We start from the raw sequence: 21577 nt of genomic DNA, 5'->3' as shown, positions 1-21577 counted from the left end.
ATTAAGGCATGGACTTCATCATATCTTTTAAGGTGTCCTGTGGCATCTGGCACCAAGACTTTAGCAGGAGATCCTTTAGGTAGGAGTCCTGTAGGTTTTGAGGTGGGACCTTCATAAATCACGTCAGTGAGCTTTGGGCATCCATGACCCTGTCGCCGGTTCACCGGTTGTCATTTCATGGATCACTTTTCATAGGTACTAACCACTGCATACTGGAAACACCCCACAAGATCTGCCTGCTGTTTTGGAGATGTTCTGACCCAGTCATTCCTTTGACTCTTCCTTTGAGCCTTACACCATTCCATCACATGAACTTCAAGAACTAACTGCTCACTTGCTGCCTAACATGTATATCCCACCCTTTGACTGGTGCCATTTTCACCAGATCAATGTTGATCACTTTACCGGACACTGGTTTTAATGTTGGGGCTGATCAGACTGTGTAAGCGACTTCTGTTCTGATAGGCTATTTTTCAGTATTGGGCTAAAACACTCATTCAGAGAGACTGGGCAGGGCTACATTGTTTAAGGAGATAAATATAGTAAATATCCTGGTTTTCGTGACATCACAAAAACAATGAATTGGACTGTATGGAAGGTGAGTATGTGAACTTGTATGGAAAATGTTTGCCAACTATATCAAACTGTTATTTAGTGTTTTATCATGTTATGGACCCATTAAAGCATGAGTTTTGATCATACAGTCCACTGTTTTAGTCATTATGTGGCTAAGGGGTTCACTAATTTAAGACAGGTTATGTCATCACTGCGATTTCAAAACAGACCCTGGCCCAGTTTCGCTCTTGTTTGTTCTGCCCCTGCTGCGGGAAATGCACAGATATCACTGGTATCTGTTTACTGCATTAAGTACATTGTGCTCTGCGCAGCTGCATACTTAGGCCAGGCTCAGTTGTCTGAGCAGGCTGTTTGCTGTCTACGCTGATAAAAATATATCCAAAGTAACAGGGATGGGCCAAATGCATGGAATTTCTGTTTTCCTAGTTCCAAAGGGAACAGTGCTGTTCAAACTACATTCAAAAAGTTTTGTGACATGCAATCTTAAGCAGTGTTTTGATCCACAAAGTGAATATGATCTTTTTTTCTTCGGCCTGCATAAAGAAAGCATGTTACATTAATTATGTTTTTGTCTTTCATTTTAATGATCAACATATTTCACATCTGACTTCAGTGCACTTACGTTTGTCTGTGTGCTCCGTGTCAGTAAACACACTGTGTAAAGAGACATGGTAGCCAATGTGAAAACTATAACCATCACTACATCTTTTGTAAACATGATTACTTGCATGATACAGTGGTTCTGCAGTAGTATCTAGAACCAGGTCTTCTGGTTTAAAGACTTTAAAAGCAAACATCTGATGATGTTTTTTCAAGATAGGAGGAACATCTGAAAAATGGCAACTTCTTAGGGGTTGATTTTTGAGGGTGGACTGTTTATTTCATTTTTAGCTGTCACAATGAAAAAGAAACTAGCTTAAGGAAAACCAGCTATAGGGAAACGAGCTCAGTTGGGCGTCTCTTTTCTGGTTGAAAGGGTTAAAAAAAAGTTGTATTTGGCTTCTATTTCGTGCTGAATAAAGACAGAATAATTTCTTTACAGTTTGATACAACGATAAAGTTCAAATTTTACGTTAATGCTAGCTTGGTTGTACTTACTAGCCCATATATGAGTGGCTAGGCTAGCAGTCAGGATTGTATGATGCCACAGGTGTTTACCAATACTTGTGTGCTGTACTTGTGCAAGCTTTCTGGATGATGTAGGGAAAGAATATGAAAATGATATAAACCTGCAACCATGTGACTAACATATTAAGCTCTAGTTTTAGGTCACAATGCCTGGCATTTAGCTGAATATGTAAAAATATGTAGCTAAACAAATGCTGTGTAAGCATTTTATCATCTCCACCTGCTGAATTTGCCAGTGCATCAGCATTTTACACTGATGCTGGCACAGGCTTGCCCAAAGTGTTATTATACTCTGACAGTTCTCTGACCTATGTGTGTGTGCCTGTATGTGTGCATGTGTTTGTGTAAGTGTCCCAGCAGTGCAGGCAGTGCCCGTCCTCCTTCATTCTGCTTTGCGTGTGCAGAATGAAAGGGAGAGAGCCTAAGTAGGCTAAGTGAATGCCCTTCTTAGAAAAAGTTTGAAAAACACAGCAGACTGTTTTGTATTGACTGCTTTCCTTTTTTTCCATGACTGTTTTTGTCGATCACGCCATGTGGAAAGATGCAGTTGAACTGGTTTCATTCATTTCATTCACATCAACTCACTTATTTATTTCGAATGAAACACAGCAAGTTTAGATGCATTAAAGCAATGCTTTTTTTTTATCAGGCCAGGTCTGGCAAACACTTCAAATCAACCTCTAGTCTTTGATCTGATTAAGATGCAACATGTCTTCATTTTAATGAGACATTTGTGGCTGAATTACTGATTGAATAAACATGTAAATGATCATGTCTGTGATTGGTACACCACCTGCAACGAGGCTGCTAAGTGTTCTTGTGACGTGAAATCAAATGGTGCACATTTTTCAGCAAGATGTAAACAGGCTTTGTGTTTTTGGTCTGGATCACATCTGACCTCCGCATGAACTTAAGTCCCAACTTTAGGTACTGCTTTATAGCTGCATTGTGCCCCCATGTGGCCATGAAATGAAAATGTGTTCTACCATAATCTACCATTAGCTGATAGGTTGCACAAAACACAAAACCATGGCATCAGTTATGCAGTATTTAGGTAGGCCCACAGAAAATGCACATTGAAGAGCTGATCTGGAGCAGTGACCAGTGTCTAGAGTGATTCAGTTAGTGAATGTGAGTATATTCGGTCTTGATTTGGGCCAGCCAAAATTTCTTTAATTTCTTAAATTAATTTAAAGTGAACTTGCCAGTATTGCTCAGTTTGGCCGATCATAACTTAGTGAAGACAGGATTCTGAAGATCTCGGAAAGAAGCCGTTTATAAGGCTCAAGAGCTGTTGGGTTATGCAACAAGACAATGAGCCTAAGTACACAAGCAAGTCTAAACCTACCTGGTTAAAATTTTAAGCAGTTTATGCTTGACCTATTAATATCATTGAGCTGAAGAAGCTAATTACTTTATAAAGCATTCAGTTGCAGATATAGCCAGCTATTGTGTCATGATAGTGGAGCTTGGAGGCAGATGTACTCACAGGAGTTTTATTATAAGAAAAACAAAACAAAGCTAAACAGACTACAAAATGAACACAGGCTGGGAAAATAATGAAATATTAAAACTAACAAACTAAACAAACAGAACAAACAGTCCATATGAACACACAGAGTACTAAAACTAACAAAGAAAACAAACACTGAAACTGAGACACAACCAAACAGACCGAGCTAACATACCATAAACTGGCATGACCAAGTAAACACATGAACATGCATAAGGCCAGACAAGGGAAGGTTGAAACAAAGGGGTACTTATACACAGGGACACATGTGGAACTTGGGACTAACAAGGGGGCGTGGCTAGTGAGGAGGCACAGGTCGGAACACTGACGAACAGTTGGGACTAGAACTGACAAACAAACAGAGTCATGTGCTTGAGAGCACATGGCGAAATGAAACAAAAGGGCAGGTGTGACATATTGAAATAGAGGAAAATGAAATGTATTTATATATAAACTGTCTGTCTCATTGTTGTGTTATTTATTACCTCTCTTTTTCAAGTATGATTGGTTGAACACAATGACACATTTGCATCAGTTCAAACACCCCCTTCCTCCCTGTCACCCTTCCAGTTCTGTGCCAGGACCGAAAGCCAAAACTCTGACACAGAATCCAACGGTGATGTAACGGCACACCAGTAAAGACAACCTAAACTGTGGCCCAGAATGCAGCACACATTGTAAATATACACCAAAAATAAAGGGTAGCATATTTCTAATTTCATAACATCTCATTTGGCACATGAGTTCAGCAGAGACGATTAGTGGCTTATAGGCACGGCAGCTTGTTTACAGTATTATTATTAGCAATTTTTCAGATCATAAACAACAACAACAACTTCAACAAACTGTATATGTTTGTATATTTGATATATTTATACTGTTAAATATTACATTATACATTTAAATATTATAACATAGTTGAATATATGTTATTAAATGCATGAATGAACTACATATACTAATAGTTATTATAGTTACAGTTATACTAATAGTTTAGGTGAGCTGCTGGTGGAACTGAATGAATCTATACAGTGACTGGAGTTCACAAAGAAGTCAGCAACTTCCAACTGTGTTCTTCTAGCCAACATATCAATAGCCTTACATTGTAACTAGTGAGTACTGAATTTCTGGTCAATCTTACATAATGATTTAGTATCCAGATGTTACAGAGGCAGGGGTGGCAGAGACAAATGATAGATGATGGCAGTGATGCAGGCAGAGGCACGGCTAGGACATAGTGATCTGGTAATCCTCAGCTGGGTCGCCTGGGTGAGGGTGTCTGACGATGAAAGACTCGAAACACCCGAGGATCCCAGGTTACACCATTGATGAGGTGCCTTAGATCAGCATCAGAAGATGTTTGCATACTGGTTCAAAGTCTAACCACCATGTCTGAAAGGTTGGGAACTTGTTTGGTGTCTGAAGAAAATGTGCATTTTGTTGGGAATTTAGTACGTTTAGTACGACCTGTGGTGCTAATTGGGGTTGGGAACTTATTCAAATTTCTCCGTTCCACCTTAAATGCCAAAATGCGTCTAAATGCAACTCATGTACCACTTAAGGTGGAATTGAAGAATTCAAAAAGCCAACAAGCCAACTTAAGATTTGTGAGAGCTATAGTGAGCTATAAGTGGTCTTAAAGAGCATGAATAGTTCTAACAGAAGTTATATGCACCCAGTATAATGATATATGGATGGATGGATGGATGGATGGATAGAAGGATGAATGGGTGGGTGGATCTGTCAATGACTTTATTAATCTTAGAGGCAAAGGTACATAATAAAGCAGCACCAAAGTAAGATATAAGATAAAGCAGATAAAAATAAAAAATGAAAATTATAATACAAATATGTAAATAAAATTTTGCAGTGCATGCAAAAGTGCAGTACATGCAGTGATTAGTTATATCTTAGACCACCACAAGCATCTTAGGTTTTACTAGGGCTATCAGGACAGTCATATTGTGGATATCATAACCATTTGAAAAAGACTGACAACCACATAGATAGATTTAGTCTGGTGTAGTGTGTTAAACATACTAGTTGTGGTTCATATTTGCCTGCAGTTTCTTTCAGTTTCACAATATTACAACTTTGGGACAATGGATTGTGACAGTATTACTTTGGGAATAAAGCAAACCTCCCCTTCATCTCATTCCTCATTGTGACGTCAGCACTCAAACTTGCCACGTGTTAAAATCACCTTTAAATCATGGAAAAAGAAAATCCAGTACGTGGAACCTTAATTTGTGATTTTGTTCTAAATACCTTAATGTTGGTCCTGTTGGTGGAAAATATATTCACTAAGGTTTTATGTATGTCCTTAGTGTTTCCCCAGTTATTACTCCAACAGGATTTCCCTGAATTTCCCTGAATTTCTCTTTTGATGCATATATGAAAGAAAAGTGGTCAGATCGCCCCCTGCTGTTTTGGCTTAAAATGTAAACTAACAATGAATGGTTGGGGATGCTCATGAGCAATGTCACCTCAAAATAGAGTTATATTAATATTTAAGATTCTGACAATCATCAATTTGTGCTCTCATTTGGGAAGGTGTCCAATTTATGAGGACACCTTCATCATTCTGAGGGGTTCTTGGAAGGACTTCTCTTCAAAGGAGACTCGTAACCACTGTCTTTCAGATGCAGTGGAGAGAGAGTCTGCAGATTCTCGGTGCCCCTCTGCTCTTTCTCCCTAGACAAAGAAAAGCCTTATGTTTTAAACCCAGCACAAGGTAGATTTGTTATTGACGCTGGTGGAGACATGTCACCTGTTGTAACAGTTCCCATATGTGGGACATTGATCACCTGGCCCAGGTGTCATTAATAAGGGGTGAAAATCAGCCCCCGCCTTTGCTTAAACATACATGGTACACATGAAGACACATCTGGATAAACTCAACATCTCTGTAAGGTATATTGGAACGTATGGGAAGCATGACCAGTCTCCTAGAGTTTCATGGGCAAAGCATGTTGGATACACAATCTTACAGAGATAGACCTGGTAATGGAACATGGCAAAGTCCATGGGACCCCCACCATACTATACCCCAATTTCAGGTCTATGAACAGCATATGTGATGAAGTTACCTCAGTTCTAACAGCAGAGCTGTGAACCAGGTTTAAAATACATCCGGAATCTGTGGTTGACCTCTTGTTAGGATGTTTCTCAAGAACACTTTTCATAAGACATTTAATAAAAGTCTTAAGAAAAGATGATACTGGTCAATAAGGCCCAATGTCTTTAGTGTGCAAAACATATGATAAGCAAAAGGCATTTTGGAAGGAAGTGCTTACAATCACAAGGTATGTGATTCAACATATGTTCAAATGTTTTTGGACACCCTTTCTTGCTTGTCTAGTCCCTGTAGAGAAGACATATTGCCAAAAGGAGTAGCTGAAGTAGCTTTTGGTGCTTCACATCAGTCAGACTTTAAGTTCTTGTAGCTTTCAAACATTGATATGTTTACTATGTATATTACTGTGGTCCCTGGGACTACTTTGGTAAGGTCATTATTTGGGTTTTTGAGTGTTGTGGGAAATGAACAAAATTAATGTTAACAGAAAAAATAAGATGAATAAAACTAACAATCACTTAACATCAGAAAGGTGTCTAAGACATTTGATCAAGGCCTATACAGTAAATATAAACATACGGTGGACATAAACAGTTGACATGAACATTTTAACAATGGAAATTTACAATTCTAATACTTAGGCCAAAGTTCAGCCTTAATCGCATAAGAATCACAAACTGAAAAACTGGCCGCAGAGAGAGTGCCAGACTTCTTTGAAGTAAGTGAACCCTCCTTGCTTCACCTCACACCTGTACACATCATCCCTCTTCCAGTCCTGCAGGGGAGCCGAGTAGAATCCTAAAGCAGTGAACGTGCCGTCAGGCTGTTTAAACACATCGCTGCTGGTGTGCTTCTGCGCCACAGCGGTGTCATTAATCTTCCAAGTGATGCTCATCAGATTGGTGTGTAGTCCTCTGATGATACAGGTAAGCACAGCTGTGTTGGAAGTTTCCATCTGTGGTCCAGTAGGAACCAAAATCTGCACTTCAGGAGCCTGCACTTCAGGAGTCCTGATTTTAATGGCTGTGGGGCACAAATCACTGATTATATGGATAGTTATTCTTCAACTGGTGTCACTTTAGAGTAAAGTGAAGAGAAAGGGCACTTTGCTTACCTTTAACTACCAGATTAACACCTCGACTAAAGGAAATCATCTTCTGCTCCAGCTCTGCGTGGCTTAAGCTGTTAAAACACAGACCTTTATGCTTAACCTTTATAACATGTTAAAATAATAGGGTTGTGGGATGTTCTAAGCATAGCTATACACTTGTATAACAATGCATGTTTACCCATGTTTATTAGACATTATTCATTGTAAACATATGCATTATTAAGTGTTCGTAACACATTTGTAACATCATTTTGCCAGGATCAAAGAAACTTAGTCTGGGCTATAAGTTGACCTATCTAGTGCAATAATGATATATTGTCATTTTAATGTTGCCTTTTATAACTTATATCTTTGCAAGCAGTTACCAAGATGTTTGTCATTGTCATTACCGGTATTATTATTATTATTATGATTATTATTATTATTTAGTCATTCTCATTCTAAGACCTTAGACGTATTTGTAGCTACGAGGTGTTTGTAGCTGTAAGACAATTGTTTATGACTTAATAAAAATGTGTATATCTTTATGTACATAAATGTTAAATATAAAATAGAAGTTATTAAGTGCTCTATTGCTTTAATACAACAGCTCAAGAAATAACTAAAGTGCGAAATAAGTAAACTGAGCTGTGAACGTAGAAATCCTGAAGTTTTCATGTTAGTTTTTTTTTTTTTCAACTGATATTAGAACGCATTTCAACCAATCAGCGCGCGAGGCCGGTGTTACACCAAAATCTGTGAGCGCCGAATTCTGAGACCGTAGAGGGCGCTGTTCCGCGATATCCGTCCACCTGCACGAGCGCGTTACGCAGAGTGCGTAAGCGACGACAAACGTGTACACATTATGGAGTCTTTAAGAGTTTATGAAAGCTTCAGGAAACCACAGAAATAACACAGACAGACAAACAATGTGTACACTAATACTGCGAATTAAACGCTCGTCTGTAAAGTGGTGGAATTAATTTCGGTGTAACGCGCATGAACGAACTGTTTTGTGTGTGTGTGTGTGTGTGTGTATATATATATATATATATATATATATATATATGTGTGTGTGTGTGTGTGTGTGTGTGTGTGTGTGTGTGTGTTAGTTCCGTATATATACAGTATATAACAGTTAGTTCCGGCCTATTAGTTAAGAAGCGTTTTTTTCACAAACACTGTATCACTCCGCTGTATAACTCCGTCCAATAAGTAAGATAAATCAAAAAAGCAAGACTGACCTAAAACGATGTTTAATTAAAAGGATTAAACAAGAAAACACAATAACAACAAACAAACGAGTGGGAAACAGAGTTTAATATCTTGGCCTGTGTGAGGAGCTGGCGAAGGAGCCGCAGGCTGAGCAGTGAGGGAAGTTCGGTGCTGTGAAGAAGCTGATGTTAAGGAACTGTAACTTGGCGGAAGGAAATGCTAACATTACAACATATTAAATTCAATATTAAATGCTAAGTTCACGGCTCATTTTTTACTTTGACTATTTATTACTTTATTTATTTTCCAAACTTAAATATAAAACAACAGCAATAAAACATTTAAGGTCCTACTTTTTCACAGCCGCGCTGTTATTTTTACGTTAACACTATCTGTCGTGTTCTTTTGCTTTAATTTGTTTGTGTGTGTTTATAGTGCCTTATGAATGCTGTAGAACAATTTCTTACTGTTATAGACATTTATTTATAGTATAAAATGTGAAAGTGTGGTTATATATTGCATCAACGCTCTCTTACTTTCATTGCGCTTACGTAATATATTCCATTCATATGAAAATGATGGACAGTCAATGTATTTTTCAGAGACGCTCCAGGTGTTCTTTAAAGTGTGCAGAACAAGCACAGAAAAACTATTTAGAGCTGGAGTGAATGAATGAGTTTTGAGTTGTTTTGGCAGCAGATGGTGGTTGACGAGTCTGAGCGAGAAACAAATTCCAAACCTCTGAAGCAGAAAAACAGAAACTTTTCCTTATATTATACTGTAGCTGGCATTTGAAGCCCTATAGATACACCACCTTTAGACAGATATCAGACAGACCTTTACGTAGGCCGAAACAAAGAGCTACAGAGTCAGAAACAGAACAATGAACACCTGGCAACAGTGACAAGAGGGGCGGGGCTAGATACTGATAACACCTGGGAAACAGGGAAAAGGCAGAAAGTGGGGAGAGAGCACAGAACATGTGAACGAGCACATTGAGAGTTATCAGAGAGATGAAAACTGCAGTCAGGAGGACAGACATGAGGGTAAGGCTGAGCCAATACTGACACCCTTCCCTGTCTCCTGCTGACACAAGGCCCACACTGCCATTAGAACTGGTTGAACTCTGGTTGGATCATGTGGGCGATATTCATAGAGTTTTCCAGGAGGTGGATATTCTTTTTAATCACAATATTTATTTAAACCCAGTAGGCCCAGGAGGTCAGTTGAAAACATTTTGAAAAGTCTTACCAACAAATGCATGTGTACATCTCTCAATGAGGGGAAGCCCAAAGCCCAATTTTTTTAAGTTAGGACAGTGGTGTGAAAGTGGCTTACACTTTGCAACTGTAGAGGAAGTCCAGGAAGTTAGAAACAGTTCCAAAAAAAAACATCAACCCTCAGAAACCCCCAAACCCACATGTTTAAAGCACTGCAGCTATGTCTGTTTCTGGCTGGATGTCATTGACATGGTAAAAAATATATATTCTTAATAATAATAATAAATTCTAACTTCAAAGTTAAATAAAACATGTCTCCTACTGTCATCCTTACTCCTTACATTCAATTTTCAATGTGTGCTCCAATGACTGATTTCCATATTCAGTCATAAAAACAAAGCAAACAAACAAAAACAGAAAGGACGAGTCTTGTATTATTTGTAGTCATCATCCAACACCTTGTTGGACTGATAAATACTTCTTTAACCCATTAATGCAGAGAGGCATTTCACCCAGTAACTACAGGGACTTCTGTATAAACTGGTGGGGCTATTTTTTGGTAACAGAAGCTTGTAATAACACTTTTGTAAACACTTATATAGGCTTTTTCGGGGGTAACTCAGGTGAGCTGTTGATGGAATTGGACAAATCCATGCACTGACTGAGAGCCAACAGGAGAAACTCTGGACCCAAACTTTCCTTCCTAAAACGTTCTTCAAACTAGCTCACAAACTACCCACCACTTTCTTCAAACTGAGAAATTCTTGCTACTTTTGACTGTATTTATGTTTACTAGCCCAGTGTTGTATATACGTGCAATGCCTTATATTTATGTCTACTTGGCTACTGGCTGTGTCCCAAAGGGTATCTAAAGGACTTCAAATGCTGGACTTTTTCTCCAGTAAAACATAAGGAAGGAAAGTGGAGCAGCTTTCTGTTTTTCTGCTTCAGAGATTCAGAATGCTTTTCTTCCACAGACCCGTCAGCCGCCTTCTGCTGACAAAACAACTCCAGACTAATTCATTCACTCCAGCGCTCTGCACACTTTAAAGAACACCTTGAGCTTCTTTTCTCCACTGGAAAAGTGAGGCGTTGAGTGTCCTTGATTCAAGCATGTCCATCATTTTCATAAGAATGAAACATATTCCTAAAAAAGGTAAGTAAACGTAAAGACTGAGCTCTGATGGTGGAATTTTATTCATGTGTATAGAAACAGTTACTGTTATGAACTTTTGAACCAAGTGAATTCAACAAATCATTTCACATTATTTCACTTTCCAGTTCAAATACAGTAGAAAAACTTTACACTCAGTGTCTGACCTCTTAAACAGCCTAAAGTGTTTTTACAAAGTGTTATTATCAAAGAATAGCTCAACCGGTTTATACAGACATTACTGAATCATTACACATTGGCCTTTCTGCATTAGGGATTAAATAAAGAGAGAAGGCTACTAGTGCAGTAAAGCTGTGGCACATTACGATGTCCAGTTTTATTAGCAGTAAGTTGTTACTTACCTCAGTAACAGTAAAGCTGTGATCAGTGTCTGCGCTTTCATTCTCACTCATGCACGAACTGAAAAAGATGTGTGTGAGGGCCGTTAGGTCGCGTGATCCCAAGTGTTTTTGGGTGATCTAGTGCTACACAACCCCCCCTCCACAGGTCCACACCTCCACCCCCAACTTCAGCCATGTGGAGTAATGTGTCTAAACAATGTAAATCTGCTATTATAGAGAGTTATTGTATTGGATATTACAAATGTCACATGAACTTTTTTTCTGCATGCTTGATATTTTATATAAATGCTTGCCTAAAATATGGATATTTTCCTCTTTATGTCAGGAAGAGGTTTTTAAGAGGGGTTCATTGTAAACTCTGAGGTCTGTGTTTTCCAAAGTTGTATTACTGCCACACAGTTGCATATTAAAAACAAGACTTTCTGACAGTTGTTCAGTTGGAAGCTGTAAAAAAAAACAGGAAAGAGCCGTTGGCATTGAATGCGAGCCAGATGCACCCATGGCTCTGGTACACTACAGCTACTTCTGCAAAGAACCTACTGCAAAGTCTGTGAGCAACACCGCAACACATCTGTTGATTTGTCTGGAAAGGATTCTTTAAAAAAATAAATATTCGATATATAATATGATTTAACGAGGAGAATGGAAACAGAGTGGGTCTAGGCACTAGGCAAGGTCCTAAATATAAAATGAAAGGTCATTATAAGCTCTGTGATACCAAATGGATATTTGTTAAGGTTTTTAGTCCTGGGTTTGTGTTTCCACTAAATACTGCTATGGCCACACTTAGTATGTATACACTGTATTGTCCAAATGTATCCAGACATCATCAATGTATTCACCATCAGTGAATTCAGCTACCTTCAGCTAAGGTGTGACTGTTGAATCAGGTGTTCAGTCTTGTAGAGAAAAGCACTGCTAACAGAATGAGATGCTGTGGTGCAGCCAATGAGGCCATCTAAAGGCCTTGGTATAGCTTCAGCAAAACGAAGCTCGCAAGCTTACCGACTTTGTGCGTTTCCGTTTTTGCCTGTGTCCACACACCACATTCACACATTCCAGTACTGCAGGTGGCGCTATGGCATTTTATGGTACTATTGAAAGAGGATAGCAACCAGATAAATGCTTCGCTTTTTTTTCCACAATTCCGTCATTTGGTTTGTTGATGCCAGGCAAATGAACTATACCGAGGCCTTAAAGTCACCAGCTCAATGTCAAGGGTCAGCTACAGGGGTATAAAGGATTATTATTAATTAGAAACAGTGGAATAAGGTGCCCATTAACTGGAATCATTCAGCATCAGTACCTGTGCTAACTGATGCTCTCAAGACTGAATGTTACAATAGCATAAGCCTTCCAAGAAGACTTACTGCAGCTATAATGGAGACAGACTTTTGTAGGACAATGTCAACCAGATGACCAGATGTTCCATGCCTTAACTCCTCTTTCTCAGCTTTATATGTACCTTCCTCTCTCACTTTACCTTTGTGTTGAACCACATCACACCCACCACCAATCCGTGTCCTCCTTTCTTCTTCTTCTTTGCTCACCTCAGTAATGGGCTACATGCATTCATTACCAATCCACCACAGCCCAAAGTCTCCAGAGTTTACCCCCCTCCCTTTCCAGCTCCGGGCATGGTCCATACTTGCAAAATCTACATTTTTCATCCCATAATTCTGGAATTTATTTTGTCTCAAAAAGTTATGCAAACACACACACATACACACACACACACACACTTACACAGCTAATAACAACTGCCAGCCACATGTTGGTTTGTCTGTTATTTTTGGCAGCCCAGTGAAAAAACCTTGAAATTGAGACCTTTAAATATATAAATAAATCAGCACCAGTTCTTGATAACCGTGTTTATTCAGTTCTGGTTGGGTTTGGGGAGAAGGCCATGAGATGTACACACACTTTAATGCACATAGACTTCTAAAAACAGAGGTGCCATAGAAGAACCACTCTTGGTTTCATGAAGAGCCTTGTTCGTAATAAAGCTGTATGAGTGTGAAGAATCTTTTATAGGTCTAAAGAACCATCACTTGATGTTAGGTTCTTTACCAGTATAGAGTTTCATCACACCCCTGCAGCTCTGTTAAGAACCTGGTGCTTTATGCAACCAAAAGTGGTTCCTTTTTTGAATTTCTCAAAGACCCAATTATAGCACTTTTTTCCCAAGAGTGTTTACATCTTATCAGCTTCTTCAGTCCCTGCTACGCCAACGGCATCTTTTGTCCATCATTCATCTTTTCTGAATAGCTGCAGTAATACGTTGCTGTGTCCTTTTCCTCAGTGGTGATGATGTGCAGGCGGTGATGTGCTCTGGACAAGTGTCTGACTAACACCACATACCGGTGTGGGTTAAGGCCTTCAGCATAGCGCACGGTCCAGGGCATGGTGACGTTGTAGCTCAGCAGCATGTTGGGTCCTTCTCCTGGATTCTGCTTGTACCAGCTCACCATGCCTATACTGAGGCTGGTCTTCAGAGGGCAGGTCAGAGTGACGTTTTTGCCCTGTTTGACTGAGACACTTGTGGATGTTTGCCATAGAAAGCCTGGAAGAACATGTGCAGTAGTTTGGAGATAATGACTTAGCATTCCAAAATAACGAGACAGTATCTCAAAAAAAAAAACTGAACTGGAGAGTATCTTAGAATAATGACTTAGTATCTTGAAATAATGACAGTATCTCAGATTAAGGGCTTAACATCTCAGAATAATGATAGTATTTCAAAATAATGATTTAGCATGTCAAAATAATGACTTAATATCTCAAAATAATAACTTTATATCTCAAAATAATGACTTATTATCTAGGATCAGATGAAGGGCTTAGTATTTCAAAATAATAATTTTATATATATATAAAAGAGATCTTAGAATAATAAGATAATCCTTTCTTAGTACCACAGTGGGGAAATTCACAATGACTTTAAGTATCTCAGATATCTCAGAATAATGATAGTATAGATCTCAGAATAATGATAGTATAGATCTCAGAATAATGAAAGTATCTCAAAAAATGACACTAAATGATACAGCCACACTTATAGCTGGAAGTTTGTTGTTTGGGGATCTATTCTTAACACAGTAATGACGCATGTGTACACCGTCAATGTTGGGCTTTTGATGGTCCCTTCTTATTGATGCATGGGGTGTAGGAGGTCAATTAGTGTACATACAGTAATATTGTACTGAGAGCATGTTCTAAAGTAAACAAAATGAAATTATCAAGAAAGTCTCAAAATAATGAGAAACATCACAATAATGAGATAATTATTATAATTGAGAAATTATCTCAAAAAAGTAATAAATTCAAAATACTGGGAAAGCATGTTAATGGCTTAATGCTAATGACTTATCTCCTAATAATGAGATTGTATCTCAAAGCATGGTCTTTGTTGGAATTGTCCCACACCATGTAATATCTGGTCAGTGGTGGGTGAAAGCATAATACTGTTAAAGTAAACACAATGGACATTTTTTTTCTTAAAAGTGGATTAATAATGTTTTCATGCCCAACATAGATCATTACAAAGTTGGTCAGTTGCTGACCGTGGGACCACAGTGTTCTCAGCACAGCAGTCTCACTGCCATGGTATTGATGTTGCTGTTAATTTTTTTTATGGCTAGGCTGAGAAACTGACCACTGCTGAAGTGCAAAAGTATATTTAACGCAAATTGTGCATCAAGAGGTCATATACTGACGGTGAAACTACCAGGGCGGGGAGTACAGATACACAGCAATGATAATTAATATGAATGGTATACCAATGAAAGAATAAAATGTTAAAAACAGATACTCACAGTGGAGTGTGAGACCCAGGAAGAAAAGCAGTGCAGTTCTGGGACTCATTTTGGCAGTGCAGAATTCAGTTCTGTGAGTTTAAAGCAGCGGCCGCAGTGTGTGTGAGGTCACTGATGGTCTCTCAGATTACTGAGGCAGTTTTAGCAGTGCATGAGGAAAACACTGTGGGATGAACCCAGAGGAAGTGAAACTAGCACAGTGAGGCCTACTTTATCAGCTCTGGGCTGGAGATAAAATGCGATTGCTTTAATGTGTGGAAGATCAGGCTCAGCTATCAGTTTATTAATGCTATAGATGTAAGTGTTTTGGAGTGTAGAAATGCAATGCTACTATACTTCTGTATACTGTTACCACTGTTGTTATTATTACTACTAATAATATTTCTATTTCTACTAGTATTACAAGTACTATTGGTTCCATCCACTAAGATTGCTAATACCACTACTACTATTACTATGACCACCATTACTACTACTACATTTCATTTAATTTCATTTATGGCATTTAGCTGACGCTCTTATCCAGAGCGACTTACAACGTTACTCATATTACAGAGGTGGGCCAACGTAGTGTTAGGAGTCTTGTCCAAGGACTCTTATTGATGTAGCACAGCACCCACAGTCACCTAGACCAGGAATCGAACCCCAGTCTCCCACGTGGTGTGGTAGCTCACTGGCAGGTAGTGGTGTTATCTGTTGTGCCACACCAACCACTACTACTACTACTACTACTACCACTACTACTATTACTATTACCACCATTATTACTACTACTACTACTACTATTGCTGTTACCACCACTAACACTACTACTATTACTATTACCACCACTATTACAACTACTGCCACTACTACTATTACTATTACCACCACTACCACTACTACTGTTGCTATTACCACCACTATTACTACTACTACTATTGCTGTTACCACCACTACCACTACTATTACTATTACCACCACTATTACTACTACTACCACCACTACTATTACTATTACCACCACTACCACTACTACTGTTGCTATTACCAACACTATTACTACTACTACTACTATTGCTGTTACCACCACTACCACTACTACTGTTGCTATTACCACCACTATTACTACTGCTACTATTGCTGTTACCACCACTACCACTACTACTATTACTATTACCAACACTATTACTACTACTACTACTACAACTACTATTAGTAGTCAAGGGCACTGCCAGGGACTTTAGGCCTATTTAAGATGGGTATACTAATATTGGTACTATTACTAATGGTAGTAATAGTAAAACTACTAGTAGTAGTAGTAGTAATTGTGGTGGTAATAGTAAAAGTAGTAGTAGTAGTAGTAGTAGTAGTACTAGTAGTAGTACTAGTAGTAGTACTATTACCACCACTATTACTACTACAACCACTACTACTGTTGCTATTACCACCACTATTACTACTACTACTACTATTGCTGTTACCACCACAACCACTACTACTATTACTATTACCACCACTATTACTACTACTACTACTAGTTTTACTATTACTACCATTAGTAATAGTACCAATATTAGTATACCCATCTTAAATAGGCCTAAAGTCCCTGGCAGTGCCCTTGACTACTAATAGTATTAGTAAAGCTACCAATATCACATATTATTATCACTATTATTATTACCATTATTACTACTGTTACTGCTTATAATAATACGTAGATGTAGGTGTAACTTCTACTGCTACTACTACTGATGGTATTACTACCAGTTACAGTACTCCTACTACTTTATCTACTACTACTACCACCAGCACCACTATTGCTCTTATTACAACTACTATTATATACTAAATTACAATTACTACCACTGCTACTACTACTACTGTCATTATATTTAATAAAGTGGTTCACAGCTGATTGTGAAAACTATAAAACATGAGAGGTATTCACAGCTCAACAAAATAAGATCCCTCCCTGTTTTCTAAAGCTTCTTACAGGCAGAGTTTTGAAAGAAGAGTTTTATTGGGCTTCTGAGACACATTAAGAGTGATGATGCGCTTCACAGATTCTGCAACCCGGCAGTTTGTGTGTGAGTTGACTGTGTATTAGGCTGTAAGTGTATTCTAGCTAGTATTTTTTTTATATCAGAATGTAGAGGGATTCACGTTTCTAATATCTCTATAAATGAGTAAGATACTTTGTGAGAGTGAGAAAGGTAATGTAACCTGAGGTTTAGGTGCTGTAGATGTTGTATGTGTTAAATCCTAAGACTTTGTCAACTACATTACAGTGTCTGTCTGTACTGCATTTGTGTTTAATACAACCTCTAAACCTCAAACATGCACATCTTTTACAGGCTTTGAGCCTCATTGCTTTTTTCTTTTTTCGCTGTTAATAAATAATTGAATAGTTTCACCATATTTATATTTTTCTTAATGGCTTGAATCTTGTGAAATATGCACAGGCCAGTACAAACAAATCTACTGAAGGGCATTTGTATGGAGATTGCCCCCCTTTGTTGCAGTAACATGTTCTACTTCTTTTCTAGGAAGGCTTTACACTAGATGTTGGAACATTGCTGTGCAATTTGATTGTATTCAACCTTGAGAGTGCTGTCTAGTTTTGAATCACAAAAAACACTCCAGCTCATCCCAAAAGTATTGACTGGAGCTCCATCACTTTCCACAGCCCTAGCTCATGCTTATAATTGGATTCTGCAACTAAAGAACTGTGTTAATTACAGACAAGCCAAACTATTCATTTAAAGGGAAATTCCAGTGATTAGAAAGATAATTCTGCAAAATGATCTGATTACTTGATATTGCTTAATAATACACTGCCTGGACATTTTACAATAGTTTTACAAGAAGATTTTGGCCTAATGTTTTTTTTATTTTTTTATTTTTATGCAGGGCTTCCAAAGCATTATCAGTGGTATATTTAACATTTTATCACTGTTCATTTTGGATAGTGAATAAAAATGCCTATACATTGCAATTCTTGGTTCCCATCACTACACAAGTTTCTCTTGAATGTACTATTTAACACCAAAACACTCTGACAGATTCACTCCAAGTGATTGAAATATAAAACTGGTGAAATTCCCCTTAAGTACCCCCTTTGATGCATGTTCCACTTTCCTTTTGACCCTGTATGTGAGGCCAATGCGGTTGGTGTGGTGCAACAGATCAACTGTCTGGGTGATTATGCTGCACTACACCAATGAGAGTCCCTGGGCAGGACTCTTAACACTACATTGGCCCACCTCTGTAATATGACTAGCTTGGATAAGAGCATGAGCTCGTCTTTTCACTTTCATAACTACATTACCATCACACTTTCATAGGTCCTAAAATAGATCCCAGTTGGACTCCATAAGATGCTAAACTAAATGGTTACCATATCATTTGCAATGTTTTCTGCAACATAATTCATATCTGAATACTAAACTAGGTTTTATAGAGAAGAAAATATGTTGATGCATTGCTACATAATCAATTCCACATGCCTCATATTATTCGGAAATTCCTAACTTTGGCCAAAATCTCTCAAGTGTGTTGCAAGATATAGTCATGCTTCCACAATCTTAAACTTTAGACCTGGTTTACTCTGTTTATGGCTGTGGGAATCCAAATTCATTGCAAGGGCCTTATTCATCATCCTTATGCAATCAAGCATCAGTGACTCATATAGTCCAGAGGCTGTGGCATTCCAACACTTTCAGCAAAGGAATATGTCTCTAATCAACCAAAAGAGGGCGCTCTATTTCCAGTCTCTTAACCATTTTAACCAAGAAGAACCAGTCTTCTGGGCTTTTGCATTCAAGCCTGAGCACTGTTTCTCTAATGGTCGTCTATAGTTGTAGATACTCTTAGTTGAACTTGTATTTTGTTTGTACTGAAGATTACAATAACTTCCCTCTTCGCCAGGTCAAAAAGGTGCTGAATCCGCATACAGGAACAGGGCGAGTCAAACAGAGGAAGAGATAAGGAAAATAATATACAGTGACTTCCACTGTAAAAAAAATAATAACTTAAGGTAAAGATAGGGTGAGTTAGCACAGTGAAGTGTAGTCAAATGTTCTCCTAACTCACATCTTTAATTCTGTATCTCAATTGGGTCAAGAACACATGTTACTCTGAGCCAACTCAAAATCATTAGTAAATGGCGGTGGAGTATAAGATGGTGAAAGTCGGCACATACACTCCTCTAATTCATGTGAATGCAGCAGCTGAGCCTACAAATGAGCCTAAGGTCATCTTATCTAACTGCTGCTAACACAACATAATCTGACAGCTCAATACACTTGCAGGAGATGGATAGTTATCAACCCACCTAGAGAGAGTGGCCAAATCTCCTGTGCTATTGCCAGTGCTATTTCTAAACATCTGCACGTCCCAAGATCATCAATTGAGCAAATTATTGGGAGGTGTAGCCACTTTGCAAAGGCTTGCCATGAACTGGAAGCTGCTGGAACACCAGTGCCACTGTCGGCAGTCAAGCGAGTTTTAAATAGAGAGAGGCCGCTATCTAAGCAATAACTGGCAAGCAGAACTGGTACACAGCACAAAGTGAATAGAATAAGAAAGACGACTGCCTCAGAATTCTTCAGCCTGACCTCAAAACCTCAGCTGCATGGTTATAACTTACAATCCTACAAGCCAGTGATACCAAACACATATTAAGAGTGGTTGTGGAACACATAAAGCAGGCCAATATGCAGCTTTTGGAATGGCCTTCCCAAAGTCTTGACCTCAACCTAAATGAGAATGTGTGGATTGTGCCTAGTCCATATGAGGACACAGGAACTTTACCAAATGTGCCAGGAATAGTGGTGAAATATCCAGCCAGAACTCTAAAAGAGGTTTGTTGATGGCTACCAAATGTGTGTGGTCAGGGTGGTGTGGTCAACTAATTTTATGTGTGCTGTATGTATATGTTGGACAGTTCTGCCAAAAGACTCTTTTTCAAAAGACTCCCTCTCAGTCGCAGGCACCCCTGATTTTTGATCCTGTGTTGATTTCTAAAACCCTCTAAAACCTTATACCCCAAATGTGCACCAAATCTTGTTTTCTACCACTTTAAACAGCCGCAGGCCGAAACAGCAGGCAGGCCAAAAGTGTTAGCCCCAAAGAATAGCCCCACCAGGGCCATTGGTTTGTACAGAAAACTTTGTAGTTACTGAATAATATGACTTAGTGTGTAATAAGCCTTTCTGCTTAAAGGGGTTCAGTGAATGTTCAGTGTTGTCACTCATTCTGCCCCAGACAAAGAACAGTCCAAAAAGATACCTAAAATTGCCACTGCATTCACGTCTATGAAGTGTATGTAAATTTCTAAACACAGCTGTGTATTTCATGGTACTGTATGTCTCCAAAATGGAAATTTTACAGAAGAAGAAAAAACATACAACTTTTAATGTACGTTAATGTAAAGGTTTTTTCGAAGTGATTTCAGGACAGTTTTTGTTGGTCCATTCGCCATAAAAATTTCATCCAACGTAAGTGCAATTTGGGTTTTGAAGTTATTACAAAGAAAAGAAAAACACATATACATGAGCACACAAGCTTTTGTTCTGACAGTGATGACGTTATGCATTTGTGTTGTTTGTAATAATGGTGATTTGAATAGTCTTGCAGTAAGTACTGTTGGAAAGCATTAGCTATAGGATAGTAAGATGCTTTATCAATAATAAATGTTGCATTCCTATTTACACGTATGTATATACAAAGCACGTGTACTGTTATTTAACCCCTAAAAAAGCCTATGTTACTGAGTAATACACCTTAGTGTGTAATAACCTGTGGGGTGTTAAGGGGTTAACAAACATTTATGTTTAAAAAATAATGGATTTGTGGATAATAGTGGATGACTTTTTTAAATGGAATATGGATCTAGACCTGCTGATTTATCTTTGTTCTTCTAGAGTTTAAGGAGTTAAACAATTTTGTTCACATAGGAAAACCTTTTTTGGCTTTTCACTCTTTTCAGAGTCTGAGGGGCTGCAGTGGGGGAATACAGGCCACCCCCTTACAGCATGGCAAAGCAAGGAGAGGCAGGGCTGAACTGGGTGTGGAATCTATGTGTGTGTGTGTCCTCTCAAGACCTGGCAAGTGGTCAGGAAACACTGAGTCGCTCCTGCGCGAGGGCTGCTTGTGAAAGTGCTCTAAACAAGACATAGTTGAAGAAGCAAACAGGGAGCTGCTCTCCCCTCTCCCTCGCTCTCTCTCTCTCAGCAGTTTTTAAGGCCTCTCGTCCTCCACAGCAGAGCTGGGAGGCCTGCCAGGGCTCTCTCTGAGATTTGGAAATGGAAACTGATACACACAAAATACACACACACACACACACACAGGCGCATACTTTCTTTCTGAGAAAGAGCGCTTTTAACTTTCACTTTCCTGTGAAACGTGAAAAGAGGACTGTCTTCTCTCCACTGCTGCTGCTGCTGCT

At 38.7% G+C, this 21577-nt stretch overlaps 1 protein-coding gene across 1 annotated transcript; it reads right to left on the bottom strand.

The window, feature by feature from the left end:
- Positions 1-6880: 6880 nt before the first annotated feature.
- On the bottom strand, positions 6881-11374 carry LOC140538564 (Ig lambda-1 chain C region). Its single transcript, XM_072661176.1, has 3 exons — positions 11334-11374; positions 7408-7475; positions 6881-7316 (listed from the first exon to the last, which is right to left on the bottom strand). Exons 1-3 carry the CDS (start codon positions 11372-11374, stop codon positions 6964-6966), a joined length of 462 nt encoding a protein of 153 aa, XP_072517277.1. The 3' UTR covers positions 6881-6963.
- Between the last annotated feature and the right edge of the window lie 10203 nt (positions 11375-21577).

This window comes from Salminus brasiliensis, chromosome 17, assembly GCF_030463535.1.
Source record: "Salminus brasiliensis chromosome 17, fSalBra1.hap2, whole genome shotgun sequence".
Taxonomy (NCBI): Eukaryota; Metazoa; Chordata; class Actinopteri; order Characiformes; family Bryconidae; genus Salminus; species Salminus brasiliensis.
The sequence above is the reverse complement of the archived record's forward strand: the minus strand, read 5'-3'. Positions and strand labels throughout refer to the sequence as shown.